Below are 19,321 nucleotides of genomic sequence, written 5' to 3'. Positions count from 1 at the left end.
GCACATTTCATATCTTTGAGAAACCAGCCTAAATGCAGTATTTAGAATTTTCATTATAAGAAATCCAGTTATCTTCATGTGTCAGAAGGAATGTTTTTATTTTCTACATCAGAATTACAGAATTACAATAATTGGCAAAAACCAACACGTTAAAATGCTGGAAAGTTGGTTAACAAAGCCAAATTAATGGTACTGAATCTAAATTGCTGTTTTCTTCTCTTTTTTGTAATTATAAAGCTTCATGCTACATGTGAAGGGGGGTGTACTCTGAGAAAGCTACACAAAAATGAAATACTTAATATGTTTAATATCTTGAAGTTTTGTTTAAAAAAATTGAATTTGTTAAGATTCTGCAGCTGAACTAAGTTCCTATTTTCCAAAGTTTTATTAGCAGCCTGCATTCAAAGTGTGGATGTGGATTAGCTGGGTCATCTCTGGAGATATTCTGACCTCAACTGGATAAATCCCTGCAAAACTTGTGCCATGCTGGTTGTGCTTTGAGCAGAGATTGGACCAGGTGACCTCCAGAGAGTTCTCCTGACCTAAATAAATCTGTCATCTGTGACCAGAAAGAGCTGACCTATAAAGTATATGTAATCTGTATGCTTTAAATTACTTGAAATTACTTCTGTATAAAGCAATTCAAGCATTTATAGCTGTGTTAGCTTCCATTAAATCAAAGCTATTTTTATCATAACTTTTAAAAATCTGAATATGGTCCAACTATTTGCTAGGCTGGCTGGAAATTATTTTGCTATCTATAAAAATAAGAAATTTGAACAGGTCTAAATTTTGGTAATATTGGATATAGTCTCATTTTAAATCCTGGGATATGGCAGAATTGTTTTATTTTCACAATAGCTAGTAGATTAGATTGAAAATGGCATGTTGAATAATGGACAGTGCAATGCAGAACATCACTTGCAGGAGAAATGCAAGAAGAATCCTGCATATGTTGTTACTGAAAGAAGAGAAAGAGATTGTCATTCATGACAAACAATAGTTTGTCATGTATTTTTTTTTGTATGGAATGGATAGTATACAGTCCAAAATATAGTCTGCTTATTCAGAATGTGAACACTTGGAGGTGTGCAGAAAATAGTGCTTCCTGATTTTGAAAAGAAGCTATTAAAATGTAATCAGTATGGTTTGGAAAAAAGGCTACAAGACTTTGAAGAGTAAGTCTGTAAATACTTGTGAGAAGTGGGGTGGTGATATAAGAGGAGAAAGCAGCTCTCAGCTATAGCAGGAAGGGAATGGTGTCCTATCGCTGTCATATTGCAAATGTATGCAAGGCCTTGTGGAATGAAATAAACAGACATGCAGAATTGAATTGTGGGCTAGAGGATGGCTATCTATCAGAAAAACATTTGATGATCCTGAAGTTTATTAGGTGATGGAATAATTTGTCAAAGAAAGTTCTTAAATACAGACATCAGATAAGAGTAGTAACAGCAGGTCAAACTTTATTGTATAGGATCCTCCAGCTTTACAGCAGGGGAATGTACTTTCCAGTCCTAGCACATATAGTCTTATGAATACAAAACAGAAGCAGAATAATGGACAGAAGGAGAGAAAAAAATGTATTCCATTACTCACATCAGATACATGAATAAGACATTTGTCAACTCCCAATGAACAGATATTGCTTAAATATGAATGCTTCTCCTATACGTTCTGAGACAAAAAAAAAAAAAAAAATAAATTAAAACCCCAAAGAAAGTGGCAATTTAAAACGCAGTCTGCCTCCTGAAGGTGTTGAATAATTTTGAACCTTGCTTTGAATGGTCACAAAATTCTTTCATATTTTGTATAAATATTGCAAAAAAATTTGATAGATAGATAGATAGATAGATAGATAGATAGATAGACAGACAGATTTTCTTTAGGCTATATATGCTTGGTTTCTTGTGACTAAATCTGAAGTGTTGAAAAAATCCAGGGCTACTTCAATTAGGCTGTTATTTAGTAAGTTATAGTTGAATGATCAGTTCTGCACTTCTAATATAATTAAAACAATTATATAATAACTATTAATAATAGCTAATATAATTCATATTACACACCTCTCTATTGTAGCATTACCCATTTGAACAAAGAGAGATACAGATTAGTCTCAATTAAAATGTCAGATTTATCAAGTGTTTCCTGAGATGCGGGTTTTCTGCTGTGACTGAGTACTCACTACGTCACTAGATACTGTGTCAGGGAAAGTGAAGAATGTATTTGTAATTCTCTCTTATGTGTAGCATTTTTATTCATAGGCACCATACTTATAATCTGGTTTTGTCTTGGATTGAGCTAATGAACTAAATTTAGCTCAGTTGAGAGTGAAATTGTTAATTCCATGTTTCTCTCTTCCTCCCTACAGTATGCTGTCTGGCTGGTCCTTTGGGTTACATGGAACGTGTTTGTTATCTGCTTCTATTTGGAGGCTGGAGACCTTTCAAAGGTAATTTACCACAGGATACATTTAAGCTATCAACTCTTTGTTAACATGTCCCAGGCTGTGCTCTGTTTTACTCATTCTTTTAGTGTTACCTAAATGAATGTCATAGTATGATGTAAATTTGGAATATTGCGGGTATGTTAGAAACTTTTAAACCAGACAGTAATGAGTGTATACATTCTGATGCCCGAAACAATAATTGTACATATTCTTTAAAAGAAAATTACCTCTTTTTGTCCCCCTCAGTAGCCCTGCAATGCAAATTCCACCCACGTGAGAGACATTAACTAATGATATCATGAATATAAAACATTGCCATCTCAAGGGCAAACAAATATTTATTGTACCTTTTAGCTTGTTGTTACTTAACTGGATTTCTTTCAGGGATAATAGTATAATAGTTGTAAAACAAGGGATCTTTCATTAAATTAAGGTGTAAACTGAGGTGCCAGAACAGATTGCCATTTGGCATCGTCAGTGTTTTTTTAAGTTTATGCTTCTGGTAGGAATTTTTCCTTGAACACTTATACATAGTAAAAATCTATAGGAAATATATATTTTCCTAAAAATGACATATTTGTAGAGTTTTATTGACAGTGTGATAATGCATAAAGTGGCAGTTGGTAATGGCCTCATACCAACATTCCTACTTTCCAAGGTGTTCCCAGAAAGCTGGCAATTGGTGTGATAAAAGATTAGCAGTGGCAACAATTTTTTAGGGTAATATGCTTCAGTTATTAGAGTATTCAGTATTAGACTCTATTATATAGAGTCTAGTTATTGCTGAATTATGCTCACAGTGCTGTGAAGTGACCACCAAGGAGAATCCCTTGTGTCAAATACATCACATTGTCTTCTTGACTCAGATTTTAATTTTTTTTACCTTATTATAGGGAGTTTAGCCCAACTGTAAGTTACAGATGTAATCCTCTGATCCTTTGTGAGTTACTGATACCTTTTTATGCAGAAGGTTAAACACAATTATAAGAAGAATAAATGAGGCAAAGATACTTCCTTGCATGTTGCTTCTTTCAAATCACCCCTGAAATACAAAAACTACTAGAGACAAGGTATTTCATCCCCATGTATTCTGTTTCTTCAAAGATGCTGACTTCAAAAGGATCAGAATTTCATTTCCTGAGGGTGTAAAGTAATTTTCTGCAGGTAAAACATTACCCTTTCCTGGTTTTATACTTTCAGACAGGCCAAATCTCATTTAAAGCTTGGCAAAAACATAGCAAATAAAAGAACTTGCATATATTATCTTTTATTTGGTCAAAATTATTTCTTTGTTGCCAGGAGAACTAAGATATATAGCAAACCCAGCACCTGTTGTACAATTATTCTCAACTCAATCCACCCTCTTTCCACCTGCTTGTTTCAGCCACCTGCATTCTTAAACTTGTAAATGTTGGGATGCTTATCTTGCCTTGGGAAGTGAATGGGGGTGGGAAAAATGGAGAAAGGAGAAATAGCTGTTTGAGCAGTCAGTATAAAAACAGTGTAATAACACTAGTAAGTGCTACTTGGAAATAAAATGGGCCACAGCGGTACCTAAACCTTGAAATTATTTTTTTCTGAAGTATATAAATCATCATCTAGAATGTTTCCCAAACAGCCATAGGATTCAGGTCTATATTTGAATGCAGTTTAATTTTTATTTGGTCTCTAGAGGTATTATTTGCTCCAGTGATATGATCTGCCTTGAAATACCCAGTAAAGTATATTCTTTCCACTTCAATTGGCTTTTAGAGCACCAGAGTTGGAAAAGAGAGGGAGAAAAGGAAAAGTTAGAGAAAAATGGATTTTAAAAAATGGTAGAGATCAACTCATTATCTACAAAAGATCTAATTCACATGTGGGGCATCATTCTCCTCCCCTTTCCAACTCAAATGCTACGTCAAGACTTCCCCACATGGGAAATATTCTAGAAGATCTAGTGCTTGGAAATATACATCTAATGCAAAGATACCCAACTGTTCAGGTTGATATCATGTACCCCCCCCATTCTAGATCCTTCAGAGGCTTTGGCTGTTTTACACATGTAGGTATCTTACAGAATAGATAATTTCAAGTGTAATGTTTCCCAGGTATATTCATAAATCTTGCACTGAATCTTTTTTATTATTTGTATTTTCATCTGGGAATAACTGCAATTTTAAACCTGTGGTGATAAACCTGGGTATTTTCTTTGTTTGAAATGGCATGTAGAACCTTGAGAAAAGCTCTGGGTCTGAACTAGAGAATAAAAAACAATCTTTAGGCAAGTACCAGAAGGATGCCTTTGAGGCTGTAAACCATGAGAGAGGATCCTGTGCAACATGGCTTTAAGAATTGATAGGATAAAATTACATCCTAATAATAGTTCTGACTTGTATCATTTATTTTATATGTATTATTTATAGCATGCTACAAAATAAAATAAAAATAAGGCAGGGTTTTTTTCCAAAGTTTTAAGAAAACTCTTATTCTATGTGTACAACAATTGTTGTTGTCTATGTGTACAACAATTGTACACATAGAATAAGATGTGTACATTATCACCTGCTGAGAAAATGGAGAGGACATATTTCAATTGTTAATATACTTATTTTGCTTGTGGGGGTGGAGGTCATGACATTTTTACAGCATCTCCTTATTGTACTGAAACAGGTCTGTAAAGACTAAGAAATTTCCAGAACAATGAGATAAGCATCTCTAAAGAGACTGAGGAGATTCAAGGACTATTTGTGAACATCCATGTAAATCTGTTTGCATTATATACCTTTACAATCATAGATATCTTGTGGAAAATGGTGTCACACCAAGTATTTTCTGTCCTTGAGGCACAGTTATCTGTGCTGAAACTTTATCACAGCAAGATGGAATATTTATGGCTTTGCAAGAATGATTTGTAACAAAGAGGAACTACAATCACTTGCTCTTAACCTTGATTTTTATGTGGATCTGTGAATAAATGCCTAGAAAACCCACTTCACAGACTTACTTTTCAGTATTATTCTACAAAAATATTTAATTAGTCTGTGTGTTGTTTTGCTTACTGGTGACTGTCATACTCTCTGTAAGTAGGACTTTAAGGTGTCAGGACTGGTAATATTTATTTTGGCCTGTGGCTAACCAAATGTAGCACATGAAAAGCATAACCTCTTATCTTGAATGAGGCACATCTGAAGTACACTAGTGAAACAACAAAAAAAAGGAAAACATAATAGAAAGCATTTCTGAGAAAATGTAATATTCCTATGATTTTTTTAAACCCAGGAAAGTACACAAGGAGATAAATTCAGCTATCTCAGAACAACAGCAGAAAATACTCATGTGATTAAGAACACCAGTCTTGATTAAAAGCATTTGAAAGTTTCCCTTAATGATGTCTAATGATATCACAAGCAGAAAATAAGCAGAAAAGAACTATCATATTCCCATTTTCAGTTTTGAAATGAGTAAACACTTTTTGCTGAAAGAAACCCTTTTCTAAGGTTGCCATCATGCCATCACAAACGTGGGAGTGGAGACTCTGTCGTTGTCAGCTGCTGGAACTCAAGGCAGAGGCTGGGTTTGGAGTGCTGGAATAGGGGGACCAGCTGGGCCTCAGGGTTCAAAGCAGCCCTTGCTGCACAGGGTCCCATCCTTAACTCAGTACTCCTGGTTCTCTTTGCATTCAACTCTATTTGTGTGACTAGATCCAAGAATTCTCCTCTCACTGTCGCCTGGCTGAACTCCGGAATCACTTTACTGTAGTCCCAGAGTACTATGTGAATATGACAAGAGGACATGTCTGAAAAGCTCATTTTAACTGTCAAAATTGATTTAGTTTCTATTTTTTATGGCATTCTTGATGTCTTCCTTATTTATAGAAAAAAACCTTACATTTACTATATTAAATCATTATGTTGTACTTATATATTTTTTACACAAAAACTAGATGTTTGAAAGTCAAACAGTCCGATATCAAGAAATGCTAGAATTAAGATTGCTTGAATAAGCATAATTGAGTTCTCTTCTACATTCACTTTTATATACCTTTTAATCATAAAGTCAAAACTGTATATTTTTCTTTAATCTCTGTACATAGCCTATTTCAGAGATGAAGTTTTGGCAGTGGAGGCTGCCATACTGCATCTGACTCCATATACTGCAGCTGTCAGAAGAAGCTTAATAACAATATGAATGCAAATCCTGTACTTCAGTTCTGATCTGAAAACGTGTAGAATAAGAATATGAAAGGTTAAGTACAGAATTCTGGCACCTAAGATCTCTAAGCACAGAAGTGATATTGTGTACATAGATCACTGGGTGTAGTCAAACTGTGATTCCTCTTTATTCATTATACAGGTCTGAGCAACTGTTCTTAATAAAAAAAAAAAAAAAAAAAAAGAATTTCTATTTGCATTCAAATCATATTACTTCTTTTCCTATATTGCCCTGTACTGTAACAGAGGGAACTTGAAAGAATAAGTTTAAAATATGCACTTATTTAAAATTGAAATTGTTAAATATAATGCAAAGAACTGAATTTTCTGTAGTTACTAAAATGCAAACATAAAGGAAAATATGTAATCAGGTTGTTTTCTGCCAGAAGTTTTAAGGGAAATTAAAGATTTCTGAACACTTTCTCTCCTACCCACTACAAATAACTGGAAATATAAGATAACTTAGACTTACAAAATCACAGACTTATTCATGCTGGAAGAGCCCTCTCAAGGTCACTTAATCCGGTCTCCTGCTCAGAGCAGCACCAACTTAAAAGTTCTATCACGCTGCCCAGAGTTTTAGCCAGTCAAGTTTTACAAGTCTTCAAGGACAGAAGTTTCACAACTTCTCTATTTCTTAACCATTCTCATTGTAAAAATTTTTCTCCTGATATGCAGCTGAAATTTCCATTGCTGCAATCTGTGGCATTGCCTCTTGTTCTTTCACTGTGTGCCCCTGAGAAGAGTCATGCTTCACCTTTTCTAGCACTCCCTTTAGGCTTTTAAGTGAAGTCGAGTATTTAGGTTTTCATTTGTACTTTCTGTAGCTGACTTCCTATTTTCTAACCACAGATAGTTTGTTGCACCTCACAAGAAAAACACAAATTATCTTGTAATAAATAATCAGTTCACTTCTCACACTTTTGCTTTACTATGGGAGAAAAATGAAGGGTCTTCACACATATGTAAAGCTATATAGTATCTTATGTATATAGGTTGTCCATGTTTGGAAAAAGTAGTAACACATTCAAAAGGAATTAGAGTCCTTTAGTTCAAAGACAATTCAACTTATACTAATATTTAAGTTTCCTTATATTGTATTTAACAAGCTACTGAAAATCTCGTATATAAACCCTGCAGTCTAGTAAAATGCTGCAAATATGTAACTCTTCCCTATTCCTGCTGAGGTAATCAGAAGGGTTAACCAAAACTTGGTGAAGGCTCCCGGGTAACTGCTAGGGAGCAGTGGGAAGACAGTATCATGGCATTGTTGGGGAATATGCCTAGAGAGAGAGTCAGCTCTGCAGAGCTGGAGGAATGAAGATTTAGGGAGAGAGTTTGCTGCTGTTTCATTATCTGCAAGTACTGCCCGCTCTGTAGCTGGAGTGCAAGCTGGCCTGTTTTCCATATCATGAAATCAGAGGAATAAAGACACACGTAAGGAATCATGTCCAGCTGCCAATGTGCACTCTGTTTAAAGTCAGTGTTTATATACTCATGGTCATGGTTCATAGTAAAGTAAAGCCAGAAGGGACTTCAGGAAACAAACATCAGTTCTCCTGCCTCCAGCCAGACCCAGCAAGCAACCTGCACTATGGGAGAGCAGCTGATGCAAATCACCTCAAGGAAGAAATGAGCTGTTTAGAAATCCACCTACAAATGATGCTCATCCATTAGCAACTTCTCATCACTGAGAAATCCTCCTTTCCCTTGTTGATCTGAGATGTTAGTCCAGGACTAGACAGATATAGGTGACTTTTAGTGGCTGTAGAGCAGCCCATTCTTTCTCTTTTCCTTTTCCATTGGGTTACTCTAATGAGAAGAGGAAGAGGCAGCAATGGTCATAGCACCTCCTGTCAACAAATTAGCACCAGTCCTGCATTGCTGGTGGAAATAAATGGAAAGGGTGGGAGGATATATGGAGCCTATTTTTCCTCCAAGTGTTCCCACTTGTCCCTACCATCTTATTGCACAAAATTATAAGGACCAGCCAGAAATAGACGCCTTGTAGTAAGTAGTACTTTTCCATTTGAATATCCCAACCTTGGCAAGCACACATCTACCTATGTGTCTGACTTTCATATACCGCTGCTTGAATTGATACCTAGTTGCGCTGAAATCCAGTTTATACCCATATGCAAATTAACTGCAATAATGCAAATTACTTCAGGATATGATTTGCATAGCTTGTCACTCATGCTGCTTAAAAAACATGCTGGCTATGAGTGCTGAACACTATGCAGCTAATATGCTCTGATTTTATAGGGAGGGCTCCATACATAGATGAAGCTGAGGAAAGAACTAAACAAAAGAAATGGATAGTTCATCTTCAGCATAACCCAGTTGTAACAAAGCAATGAACTTGGCAAAAAAGATTGAACTTATGCATTCATTCTACATTACTTTGTGTCCATTGGTATAATCATTATACTGCTTTGATTCCACATTTGCTATTTTTGTAAAGCAGTGGTCATTAGCAGTTAAATGTCAATGTCATACATACTCTAATAAAACAATCTGCGGGATGGTTAATTTTGAACATATTACCTTCCTTGGATGTTGTTTTAACAGATGTCCTGTTAAGATAACAGAGAAATTAAATTAGTTTTCAACTCAAAGCATCTGGTTAACTTTGTAGGTAAATGCCTTTGAGCAATAAATCTGACCAGGGTTTTCAGATAAATAGCTATCAGAATGTTTTAAGTAAATGACTTTATTTTTTCACTTCTATTACTTAGGGCACATTTGACATGCTTGATCATATATCTAACAGATGAAAATTGAAAATAGTGCTGGCAACCAGCAGTGTTAGGTTATTCAGGGGGTAGTTTCATGGGTAGATACTATTAAGCATGCTTATAGTTTCAGAAAATTTAGTTCTGCAGCAATTTTTAAACCTCAAGATCTTTACCAGCTGGAAAATAACTGATTATAAAATGTAATCTGTTTAATACTGTAGACATAGCATATGGTGAAATGCATTTAGATAAAAGTGGAATTTTTCATCTTTTTAATGGTGAAGTAAATTGTGATAGCAAATCATTCAAAGTATAGAAAAATATGAAATATGATTTTATATATTTTGCTAATTGTAACAGTTTTATCTTTTAAAATCCTGGTACATATTTTACATTGAGTTTATGAATAAATATACATCTTCCTGTTGATTTATATATGCTCATTTTTCTCACAATTCAGTAGTTTTGCACTGAATATCGGAACACATAAAAATAAATGTAGTGACTGGTTAGATGATACTTCCACATGATGGTTTACTTATGTGTGTGTTTACATCTATATTGAGTACTTTAGTTATGCTGTTAAGATTGGTAAGCATGCACTTTAGCATGTACCTTAAAGCTGCATATATTATAGTTACATGAAGGCTTTCCTATATCTCTAAAGGCAGTGCCATGAATATTTCTGCAAGTCTTTCAAATGTTACAGCCAAGACATTGCAGAAAAAATCCAAATATATATTTATGAGATTACTTTTTAATATTTATTAATTATATTGCAGTACCATCTAGTGGCCCCATTTTGATATCAGGGTGCCATTATACTGTGAGCCCTAGACATACATAATATAAGTAATTATAAAATACCACTTATCCTAAGTGGTGCATACTCTTACTATGTGATTCTCTGAGAATGGGAGATGGAAACCAAAAAACTGGTTTCCATTTTTGATTGCTGTGAGAATCCAAAACAGTGTTATATCTTTGGAATTCTTAATGAAGTCTGGATTTTCACAACTTTCTTGTCCTATTTTTCCCCATGTTTCTCATCTCTGTGAGGATTGATAGTTGAGTGACACAAAGCCCTACTCTTACAGCATTTTATGGCCACTTTGGTGAGGAAAACACTTCTGTATGCTGCAGTGCACCATTGCTAGCACTTCACGAGTTGTTCAAGGCACTGGGGGAAAACCTGTAGATTTTGCTTAAAATTGAAGATCAGAAGCTAAATTTATTTCTAGTCAGGCAGATGCTCAGAAGATCACAACTGCAGAATGCATGTTTGCTGTGACAGCTTGTCTGAGCATTGTCCATGCTTCTCACACACAGTACTTTTACTATGGCTATATGAGTCAGCTGTGGACAAGGGCTGAAGGGGATTTACCATACTTGAAAGCAGGGGAGTCTGCCAGAGCAACCACTCATCTTTTGTGAAAGTATAAAAACATACCAAAATATGCTCTGCTTTTTAATTTTCACTTTCTCATGGTGTCAGCCTTGTGACATTATTTATTCTTTTGGGGTACAAGTGCAATACTTTAACATAGACACTAACAATTTTTTTGTTCAAAATATTTTGTTCTGAATATGCAATGGCTAGAATATGCTTTCCCCACATCTACTCTTCCTCTAAATATAAGTATATAATTGACCTTCTAATTAGAATCTATCAAATAAAGTCCATCTTGTGAACCAGGGTTCTACCAAAAACTTCAAGGCAGCACTAAACCCATGCATTTTCTGCTTTGTGTTATTTGGAATTTCTAAAGGAAGCCATTCTAATCCTTACGTCACTAAAAATTAAGCCTGTGTTAATCCAATAGGAAAATGAAATTCTGTATTGCCTTCAGCATCTTTTTACATATGGATAAGCATTTATTGAACCTGGGAAAGCAGTGTGAGCTGTGAAGTACTCTCCGTTTTTGATCCTGTTTAATATAGAAACCCCATACTCCTTTCTCACCACTGCAATGGTAGCAACGGGCTCACAGGCCATGCACTGAAAATGGCTATGGTGGCTAATCACCTCTTACAGCAGTTCATCATCTTATAGCACTCTATATTTGCAGATGCCCTTCTGCTGGAGGCCCCCACTCCCATGGTCCTGCCACTTGAGCACTCATGGTCTGTCTCTGGGCTGAAAATACAGGTGTGCATTAAGGCACTTCGAGCAGCCACATAAAATTTGGCGCTACTAGAAATCTAAGGAGACAGTAATGTGTTTAAACTGACACAGATATTTCAAAGTGAATGTCTACCCTAGTCACAGAGCCATGCCACGCTTTCTGCACCATGAGAGAATTTATACTCACTAGATAAATTTCCTTGAACATTTAAACAGGTATTTCAAATTTCAAGAAGCATGTTGGAATGTAGCTATTCAAGACAAAACAAAAATTAATTTTTCCTCTTATAAAACTGTAGAAATATTTTAAATATTAGTAATCTTTTTTCATGTCATTTTCTTCCTTTCTCATTCCCATGAAAAAATGCCTCCAAAACTGATTCTGAAAGGCAGTGATCTGTGGTATATGGAGAAGTGAATTAACTAATGTCTACTTCAATAACAGTGTAGGATTAGCTGATGATTTTTTGATAATTGTCTGTAATAAACAGAAAAATATTCTCTCCTATTGACTTCAGTGCTGTCACCCTGCAGTTGACAGCACACTTACAATTGGTTTTATTTTGTTGATTCTGTACGCTCAGAATGAAGCACTATATATGAAAAATATTTGATGTCCTTTCCTAATAACCCATTAAAGTCAATGATTACCTTAGTGAATTTATCCCCAGAGGATAAATTTACTCTAGTGTTGTTTTCAAAACTTGCTGCTGCTACTTCAATTACAGTAATTTAAGGGGCATCCTATCTGTTCAGGAGTGCTGTAGTATGGTGCCACATCCCTCCTATCAGACTACCACAAATACCTGTTTGTTTAGGAATTGGATTCCCTATTTTGAGGGTAGCATTTGATAGATTGAGTAACCTTAGGAATTGAACTACAGTGTGGTTTATTGTGGGTTTCACACTAAGAGCCTGTTCTTCAGCGGGCCACAGTATAACTCAAGCAATTTTTCTTCCCCCCTACAACAGGTGGGTAATTCAGCAATAATGAGGTGATCAGTAATGTGCTGTGTCGAAGTATCTCACTGGTATCTTTAAACTGCCAATGAATCCTTTTACAGAAAAGCTGCTGTTTGCAATGCAGAAGGAGAATAAGATCAGAGTGTTAAAAAATATCTAAAGCACCTCATCTATGGATAATTTGAGATATACCTCACTACTCAAGTGACAAAATTAAAGGGGTTAGATTTGTCAAGCTTTTTATCATATAATAAAAGTGAAGGGCTCTCCTTTCATAGGACAGCCTCATAGAAGGCATCTTTCTGTGACTTCCAATCAGATGCACGGAGCACATCCTCTCTCTCTTTTCTTGGCAATTTTATACTTGTCACTTCTCTCTTTTTCCTCTGTCAGCTTATTAAAACTGATCACTTTTTATCTTGCCTTTGCTCACCTCTGGCACATTCCTCTGACGCTTAGCACATCCGGAGGTATTCTATCTTAATTTGGCTAAACTGGCCAGGGGTGTTTTTTATTTGGGAGCACAGGGAAACACTGTATTTGAGTTCATTTAAGTATTTCTCTTAACCATCATTTACAGAACACACTGACTGTTGTTCTCTTGATTGCCCATTGTAACCAAATGCACTTGATTAAAAGTGTCCCACAAATGCTCCTAAATCACAAGACATTTGTCCTGCAGCTGCAATGGTGGAGATTGATTTGCATTAGGTAGAGAAGTTAAGCAGTTGGAACATATTTTCTTAAAGTGTGACTTAAAGACATATTTTTTCCTCATTGGAATGCCAATATGAAGTTTATGTCATACTGTGTATCGCATAATAATAGAAATTGTAATGAAACATTGTTGAATATATTGCTGATATAATCAAAGTAATATACGGTATAAAAACTACTTGCACAAGTATTCACATAAGAATTATGTAAAAATTGATACTGAGGGTTGTGCAAAGCTTATCCGTGATTATCATCTACGCAATTGTACATAATCCTAGGTGTTCAAATGGCCATGTAAGAACCAATGCCAAGAGCAATACTGAGACGTTCCTCCACTGGAAAGCTTCTTCTTAAACCTAGAGAATTAACCACTCACTTTTATTGAAGAACAGACTTATACATACATACATACATACATACATATTACATCAGTGTTTTCCGCTTCCTTTAAAGTATTTCAATCACAAAACTACATCCAGCTCAGCACAAGGATATTCAGCGTGGCATACTTTGCACAGAATTAGAAATCTTTGCAGCTTCTAAATGTGCATTTCTCATGGTTGACAGAAAATGACGGGGTTAAAAGCATGAGATGTTTCCTAAAGCTACAACCTCTGGCAGTTGTGTTTTCCTTCCTGAATTCTGTGGTTTTAATTTTTAATAAAGGAAAAAGTCATGAGTTCAGACAGCTGTTTGGAAGAAGAGGCTACAGGAGAGCTCAGTAACAACAGACTATGATACTATATAATTATGGTTTTTTTCTCTTCATTAGCATATACAACCTACTACAGGAATGAGAATATAATGATAATTGCCAGACTCTTGGGTTTTCACACTTGGAAATAGTGTAAAGTACAAATCAAATGTAATAGGAATTACTTCAAGAAATGTCTCTGTCTGCATACTGAAAGCAGGAGCTTGTAGCAGACTGGAGATTTAATTTTGATGTTAAATTTCTGGCAAAACATCTCCGGGAGATAATAACATTTATTCTCATTCTGGTCTCAAAGTGAAGATGAGTATAGCACTCATTCTTTAACTTGCCATTAAAGGATGTTTGTCTGTGTCACAGCATGTAGCATTAATGATAGATTCTGCAGAGAAAAGTTGCTGCTATATGAAAAATCACTGAAGACTAAAGTTTATTGAAAAAGCTTACATGGGAAATTTCTTTGATTCCTGTACACATTTTATTTAGCTTTAGGCAATATTTTCATTTTTTCATTAACACAGTAATGTCTCCATTAAAAAGAATTTATAAAAATAATATCTTTTTTTTACACTGATATCTCTGTGTGCTCTATAAGACAGTACTCCTTTGTTTCCTTTCATAAAGATTCATGCTTTCAAAGTTGGTAAGTGTCAAGTACCATCTCATAGAGGCAGTGCAAAATACTAAGAGGACTTGTGGCAAATTGGTAATGAGTGTTGTTTCACATATAACTTAGATCTTTGATAATCCTAAGTCTAAAAATTATTTTCAAATACTCAAATAATCTTCCTTGTCAGCAGGACATGTCCTGGTGTCTTGCTAACCTCCCATACCCATAGGACATGCCCCTTTCCCATGTATAATCCTTCACTCTCTCTTACTCCTTCTTTTTACATTTCCCCTATTTTCCTGGATACCAGCCTGGTGCAGGTGGTGCTGGGCTGAAACATCCTTGGAGATCCCTATTTCTCTGCCTAGACTGCCAACATAGCTCAGAGGAGATACCTGACTTGGAGGCAGTTGAAGTTAAATGAGCTGAATCCAACCCTAAGTGCTTATCACCTGCTGAATTCATGGTACTTAGGCACTAACAGGATACCTTCCTTTACAATGAGCTCCTAATATATTTAAAAATTTGGTGGCATGGAGCCTAAATTTCATTTAAATAGAAATTTGTTTGGTCTGTTAGAAATTTCTGAAAATTAGGCTTGAGTTGTGGCAAAAAAAATCCTTATCCTTTCTTGAAAATCCTGCATTTATTGATTTGCCTTCAAGAAAAGGAGAAAGAATGGCAATGGTGGAGATTTCATTTATAGACATACTGAAAAAGTGCTTCTTGTTTTCAGTTAGAATTACATAGTTTATTTGATTCAACTCCTTCATTGATTATAATTTTGTTTCAGAGTAAGGCAGTGATGCCACACTTTAAATAAATTAAAAACCTGCCTACCATACCCATGAAACAGTGGGAGTCAGTTTTGAAAACCTAATAGAAAACATCATACTGACATGCATATGGATAATAAACTTTCAACTCAGAACATGGAATAGCTGAATTTCAAACCCAGAAATCCTTAGAAAAGGCAAATGAAGTAAAGTACATACTTCAAAGCAAAGAGCAGTGTCAAGAATTTGTGGCTCTGTATTGATTGGACTATAGAAAACACATAACAAGACAAATTGAAAGACTGCATGAAAATTCAAAGAACAAGATCTGATATGAAGATTCCCAATATGAGGAAGAGGCATATATTCAGCATACTGAAAAATTTAAGACTAAATTTTTATTAATGTCTGTTTCTTTTCTGTAGTATTTCCTTTGTGATGGGCTACATGGTACATATTAGATCAGGTAAAAAGGAGAAAGAGGTAAACTTTTGAATATGTAAGTCCTTGAGTGAATAAATATTTTATTTTACTTTTTTTTTTAATTAATATCAAAGTGCAGAAATTTAGAACTCCTGTATTTTATACATGGAAAGTTATATGGAACTATGTTAAGTATAAACTCCTTTGAGATTATTTACTTTATCATTAGAATGAAAAAGAAAAAAAAAAAAAAAAAAACAGATAACCAAATTACATATTAATTTGTTGTTCCTAAGTTTTGAAAAAAACATCTATCTGCCCAAAATGTCCTGTCTCTTTTTCTTCTCTATTAAGGTGATATTAAATTGCCCAAAAATAGAATTACAGAAACATGAAGATTGAAGATATCTGCTTATAATATTTGAAATATTTCTTGGACATAGAAATTTATAATTTGACCTTTCTTTAACACTTGGTTAGCTAAGTGATTTCTTATAAACTAATAAAATTAATGTGTACATTACATAGTAATGTGTATCATTACCATGTAACCTGGTTTTGCATGTGTGTAGTTCTTTCTAGTATCCAACAAAAACAATTTTACTGATTATCTGGGACTTTTTCTTAATAAGCAGGACAAACATTCCCTTTGTTTTACCATTTACGTGATAAAACATATTTATTATGTTGATTCTTCATTTTTCTTCACTGCTTTTGACAAGGTGGATTTTTTTTCACATTTTCTTATTACTCATATTTTCTATGTATTTTATTCTTATTGTAGTCCTCTGTATTATTTCCATATACTCTGCAGTCTTTTTAGCATGGAGTATTTAAAAAAAAAAAGCTATTTCAGTTAAGGCTTCCCCAGCACCAAGTAACACTGACCTATAGGACCTTTAGTATTTTATTATAAAACTTCCATTAAGTGTTACTGAATGAGATTTTCATGATTTTGCCCAATGCTACAGTGTTGGCTTTGATTTCTGAGTCACTACTACAATCTCCTGCAGCTCTCTGCCATATTTTACTGCCTTGCCAAATGTTACTTGCTCCCATTCTGTCTGATTTCTCCTGCCTACCAGAAGCACTTTCTTCTTTTCTTTATTTAATTCACCTTGTTGTTGTTCAGTTTGGTGAGATCTGCCCTCTGCAGCATTTGCTATCCTTTTTCTGCGTTAAATCCTATCATCCAATAATTACTGAAAAAATGAGTTGAATACAGAGTGGACACCCATCTTCCTCTTCAAACCTGTTCTCAGCTTAACACCCAAACATTGATGAATTCTTTTTTGTGAACAGTTTTTAAACCAGCTGTGGAAGTTGCTCTTGTGATTTACATGCGCTATGCAATTTCTTTGTATATAAGGGACATCACACAGCCCAGCATCATAAGATGGAATAAATTAGGTCCTATCTACTGTTCTGCCTCTCCAAAACCACCACATCCAAATCACCTGTCACAAAAGAAGGACAGTGATTTTAGGAAGAATTGCTCTTGATAACTCATATTTATTTTATTATTTCATACGTGCACAGGGATTGATGGATTAAAACTTTTGTTACAGAACCTCAAGATCAATTACTAATTCACTTTTCTAAAACTGTGAAAACAATGGCTGTCTTTCTGATACTCTACAGTTGCTTCATCAGTTTTTTTTTTTTTTTATTATCTGTTCAGCTTTTTTTCCCCCTTTTTTTTTAAGTCAGAAACTTCAGGCAAGATCATTGACTTCAACAGGGGTTGAAGTCAATCTATGGGGGGATTTTTATTCCATTTACTACAATGAGGCCAGTAGCTAACACAGACTCTTCAAGGGCTTCTCAAAGTGCCAAGTTTCATCCCTAAAAGCAGGATGATGTCTCGAGAATTTTGCACATCAAAAACAATTTCATAATGGAAGAGAATATTTTCGTTTCATTGATATGGAAATCATGTTATGGAGCATGCATCATGAAAGCATTCATTGTCTAAACTGACACCATGTAAGTCATTCATAGATAATTTCCATCCTCACCAAAATGTTGTTAATTTAGATTTCGTGAAAAAGATGTACTTGTACTTATCATCATGAAACACAGATAGACATATGAGTAATAGTATGAGATCTGTTTTGGTTTTTCGCTTTCATATTTCTATGCAACTGGAATATAAAAGATGTGGAAATCTTAGAGGATCTGAATATGTACATGAAGAAGCAAACATTTATTAATCTATTAAATATAATCTGCTCACCAAATAAGCCAGTTATTTAACTGGCTTAACTGTGGAACAGGAGCATGACTTTGTAGTTCAAATCACTTTACTGAACCTTGGGAGATTTAAGTCCACTTTTCAGCTGTAACTCAGATTTCCTGCAAATCACAGCTTTTACCTCAGCTTTTGCTGTCAGTTCCTGCTACTGTAAAACAAGATGCTTGCAGCTGCCTGCATGAAAAGGAAACCTCCATACTGAGGTTGAATTAGTATTCCTCAAGTGCCTCACAGTATTAGTGGAGACACCCCACTCTGCTGGTTCACCATGTCTAGTCCTGTTCATGAAAGTGGAATTACTTGAAGCCTTGATCATAGAAACAGGTCCCTTTAAGTTTTCTCATGTATGAATTTTTCCCTTCCTCAGTAGATCTTCAGCCTACTGCTAATAAGAAATTAGTCAACAATATAATTAATCATTCTTGTGCTAATGTTTGTGATGACTTTATCGTAACCTGTATATTTAAATTATTTATTAGACTTTATGGGAAAAAATCTTTTTTTTAGAAACTGTTCACCGAATGACTGACATTTTGGAGTTTGGCCCAAAATATTTTTTGTCTTTACTGATTTGATTATTAGAATTGGATTACATGAGTCTATTTGGCATACTGGGTTTACAAGAATGACAGTCAATGAAACAATACAGGTAGCAAATATGTGGCAGTGTCCTTGTAATGGTTTTTAATCTTTTGCCTGGGAAACTTTTGCCTGGGCAAAAGTTTTGGGTGGTCAGATCTGGAAAACAGACTTGGAGAACAGACCAGCATTTCAGTCTGGTTTATACATGTGTCGGAACCCAAGGTGTCCCTCAGACACTCTTGGATGTTCTGGGCCCAGGGCAGAAGCCTCTGAGACCCTGGCAGGCGGCCAGGGACCCCTGTGGTCTTGAGCTTGACCCATGGAACAATTTACCAACCTTGCAGGAAGAACAAGAAATCACAAAAGTTTAGATATTATAATAGAAGTAGTCACAAGGTGAAAGGTAGGATTTTTGAGTGCTGTACAGGGGGGTTTTAGGCCTTGTACAGGGGGGTCTGAGGTTTGTACATGGGGGTCAGAGGTTTTAAGATGGAGGGATTTGGGCGTGCCCTGTCCTCCTTCTTTCTTCTTCCTATTCTCCATGTTCTTGGTGATGTTGGCACTCACAGATTGGTTTACAGTAGAAAGTCACTGTTCAACATAGGTAGTAGGCATTGGGAAAAAACTATAAACACCTAATACGTAATGTGTGATATAAAAGATGGCACCCTCCCTTCGGGGAGGAGAGACGGGGACAGCCAGAGACGGGGACAGCCAGAGACGGGGACAGCCAGAGACGGGGACAGACAGAGTCAGGGACAATGTCAGGGAGTCTGTGT

General features: G+C 35.4%; 1 protein-coding gene across 2 annotated transcripts in view; it reads left to right on the top strand.

Moving 5' to 3' along the window:
- The window catches only part of NKAIN2 (sodium/potassium transporting ATPase interacting 2), a 519,234-nt gene that overhangs the window by 272,278 nt on the left and 227,635 nt on the right, over positions 1–19,321 (top strand). For both annotated transcript variants that reach the window (XM_053973640.1, XM_053973639.1), the window contains exon 3: positions 2,372–2,452. In XM_053973640.1, coding sequence (XP_053829615.1) covers positions 2,372–2,452 — 81 coding nt within the window. The remainder of the gene's footprint in view (positions 1–2,371; positions 2,453–19,321) is intronic.

The sequence above is a fragment of the Vidua macroura genome, chromosome 3 (assembly GCF_024509145.1).
Source record: "Vidua macroura isolate BioBank_ID:100142 chromosome 3, ASM2450914v1, whole genome shotgun sequence".
Classification (NCBI taxonomy): Eukaryota; Metazoa; Chordata; class Aves; order Passeriformes; family Viduidae; genus Vidua; species Vidua macroura.
Note: the sequence above shows the minus strand (reverse complement) of the source record. Positions and strands in the feature narration are given on the sequence as shown.